The sequence below is a fragment of the Myotis brandtii genome, unplaced genomic scaffold (genome assembly GCF_000412655.1).
Source record: "Myotis brandtii unplaced genomic scaffold, ASM41265v1 scaffold743, whole genome shotgun sequence".
NCBI classification, from domain to species: Eukaryota; Metazoa; Chordata; class Mammalia; order Chiroptera; family Vespertilionidae; genus Myotis; species Myotis brandtii.
The window spans coordinates 1,574,133-1,576,596 of record NW_005370960.1 but is presented as its reverse complement, the minus strand read 5'-3'; the positions used below and the strand labels follow the sequence as shown (position 1 = coordinate 1,576,596).

The 2,464-nt window shown below is 60.9% G+C and overlaps 1 protein-coding gene across 1 annotated transcript in view; it reads right to left on the bottom strand.

Annotated features, from left to right (window-relative positions):
• The window catches only part of MYO1G (myosin IG), a gene marked incomplete at its 3' end in the record, with an annotated part of 18,279 nt that overhangs the window by 3,915 nt on the left and 11,900 nt on the right, over nucleotides 1-2,464 (bottom strand). Inside the window, exons 13-16 of the mRNA XM_014530535.1 lie at nucleotides 1,789-1,933; nucleotides 564-641; nucleotides 371-475; nucleotides 112-225 (exon numbers count right to left, since the gene is read on the bottom strand). Of these exons, the coding sequence (XP_014386021.1) occupies nucleotides 112-225; nucleotides 371-475; nucleotides 564-641; nucleotides 1,789-1,933 (442 nt within the window). The remainder of the gene's footprint in view (nucleotides 1-111; nucleotides 226-370; nucleotides 476-563; nucleotides 642-1,788; nucleotides 1,934-2,464) is intronic.

The window sequence follows — 2,464 nt, the reverse complement described above, 5'->3', positions numbered from 1 at the left end:
TGGTGGTGGTGGGGGCATCCTGAGCGGAGACTGCTCTAGGAAGTTCCAGGCACCCCAGGAAGGGGGGAGGGGAGGGGCCCATGGACGCTGCTCCCGCCCCCACAGGCTCACCAAGTCCAGGGGCACGGCCCGCATCACCCGGTACTGCCGGCCGGGCTCCAGCTTGTACAGGTGCCGGTCGGTGAGCAGCAGGGCGCGGTCCCGCCTCTTGTTGAAGCGGTTCACCTTGGGGGCAGATGCTGGGCTCAGTGCCCCTCTGGCACCCCCTGCCCCGCCCTGTGTTCTCCCTGCCTGGGCTGGAGCTGCCCACTTCCCAAGTGTCAGGGCAGCTGGGAGACCGCCAGGCCGCCCGCCACCGCCCACCGCTCACCTTGCGGACGTGGCTGGAGAAGAGCACTGCCCCGAAGCCGTCCTTGTCCCGAAGCGACTTCAGGCGCTGAGCGAACAGGCTGGAGGCGGCAGGGTTGTCGGCGGCCTGAGCACAGATGGGGGCAGCTTGGGACGGGGTCTGGGACCATGTTCGACTGGCAGCCACTCTGGGTGAGCGGCACAGCCCCCCTGACCTTGGGAACCCACGTCGGGTGCACGCGCCGCCTTTGCTGGGCCACCCGCTCCCCTGAGGCCAGCACAGACCTCACCGCCTAAGGGCCAAGACGTCAGGTTTCCGCCCTCCACGCCGGCCCCTGCCTGCTCCTCAGGCCAGACCTGGACCTCGGCAGATGGACGCTGAGAAGGCAGCAGCCAGCGGGGACCAGGCCCCCCTCCCCCCCGTGCCAACGCCCCTGGGCCTCTTCTCCTGCAATCCAGGCCGGGGGCCTGCGGGCAGCACCCGCCCACTGAGGGCCAAGGGGAGCTCTGGCCGGGATGCCAACCGAGCTTGGGGGGGCTGTGTCTGAGGACAGGGGTTTGGACTGCACCTGAGATTGGGGGGCGGTGTTCTTGAGAATAAGGGGTTGGCCTTAGAATGGGGGGGCAGGAATGGGAGCAGGGCCCAGGAGCAGGTGCTCCCTGAAGCCCAGGCCAGTGGTTCTGAGTGAAAACACTTAAACTTCAGGCTGGTGGGCGTGGCTCAGTTGACCTATGAACCAGGAGGTCATGGTTCGATTCCCGGTCAGGACACATGCCCCGGTTTTGCGCTCAATCCCCAGTGTGGGGTGTGAAGGAGGCAGCGGATCAATGATTCTCTCTAATCATTGATGTTCCTATCTCTCTCTCTCCCTCTCCCTTCCTCTCTGAAATCGATAAAAAAATAAATTTAGGCACTAACTGATTTGGCTCAGTGGATAGAGCGTCGGCCTGCGGACTGAAGGGTCCCAGGTTTGATTCTGGGCAAGGGCGTGTGCATTGGTTGCGGGCACATCCCCAGTTGGGGGTTTGCAGGAGGCAGCTGATCGATGTTTCTCTCTCATCTGTTTCTCATCGATGTTTCTAACTCTCTATCCCTCTCCCTTCCTCTCTGTAAAAAAATCAATAAAATATATTTAAAAAAATAAATATAAAACAAACCAAAAACCTCCACAATGCCCTAGCCAGTTTGGCTCAATGGCTAGAGTCTCAGCCTGTGGAACAAAAGGTCCAAGGTTCGATTCCCGGTTGCGGGTTCGATCCTCAGTAGGGGGTGTGTGGGAAGCAGCCGATCAATGATTCTTTCTCATCATCATTGATGTTTCTATCTATCTCGTCCTCTCCCTTCCTCTGAAATCAGTAAAACTATATATTTTAAACAACAACAACAACAACACTTAAACTTCAGAGGCAGAGGCCCCTCGGGCCCAGCCTGGCACTCACGGAGGACAGGTAGTCTCGCAGCCAGGCCCGCCGGCAGCCCCAGTCCGGCCGCAGCTCCTGCAGGGCCCCCATGGCGGCCACCTTGGCCTTGATCTGGGCCATGTCCGAGGGAGGGATGTTCTTCACCAGCTGCCGTGCCCGCCACCTGCAGGGACAGGTGCTCAGAGGGGCCTGAGCAGCCCCAGGTTCCCACCCCAGGTCCTGCCTCTCACTCTCAGCCTGGCCCTGGCCACCAGGCATGTCCCAGCCACCCCTCCTGCTGAGCTGCTGGTCACCCTGTGGCCCTCCTCCCGGAGAACTCCTACTCAGCCTGCAAAGCCCCATGCCCAGCCCCACCTGCCACCCTCCCCTGCAGGCCTGTGTCCCCTCTGGTGCCCAGCGTGGTGGGACCGCAGGGTCTGCTACCAACTGTGGAGTTCTGGCCGGTGTGGCTCAGTGGATAGAGCGGCGGCCTGCGGACTGAGGGGTCCCTGGTTGATTCCGGCACAGGCCCGGGTTGCGGGCTGGATCCCCAGTAGGGGGCGTGCAGGAGGCAGCCGCTCAAAGATTCTCTCTCATCATTGATGTTTCCATCTCTCCCCCTCTCCCTCCCTCTCTGAAATCAATAAAGATATATTTTTAAAAGCAAACAAACAAAAAAGCTGTGGAGAGCCGGCTTTCCCGATGTGTCCACCGG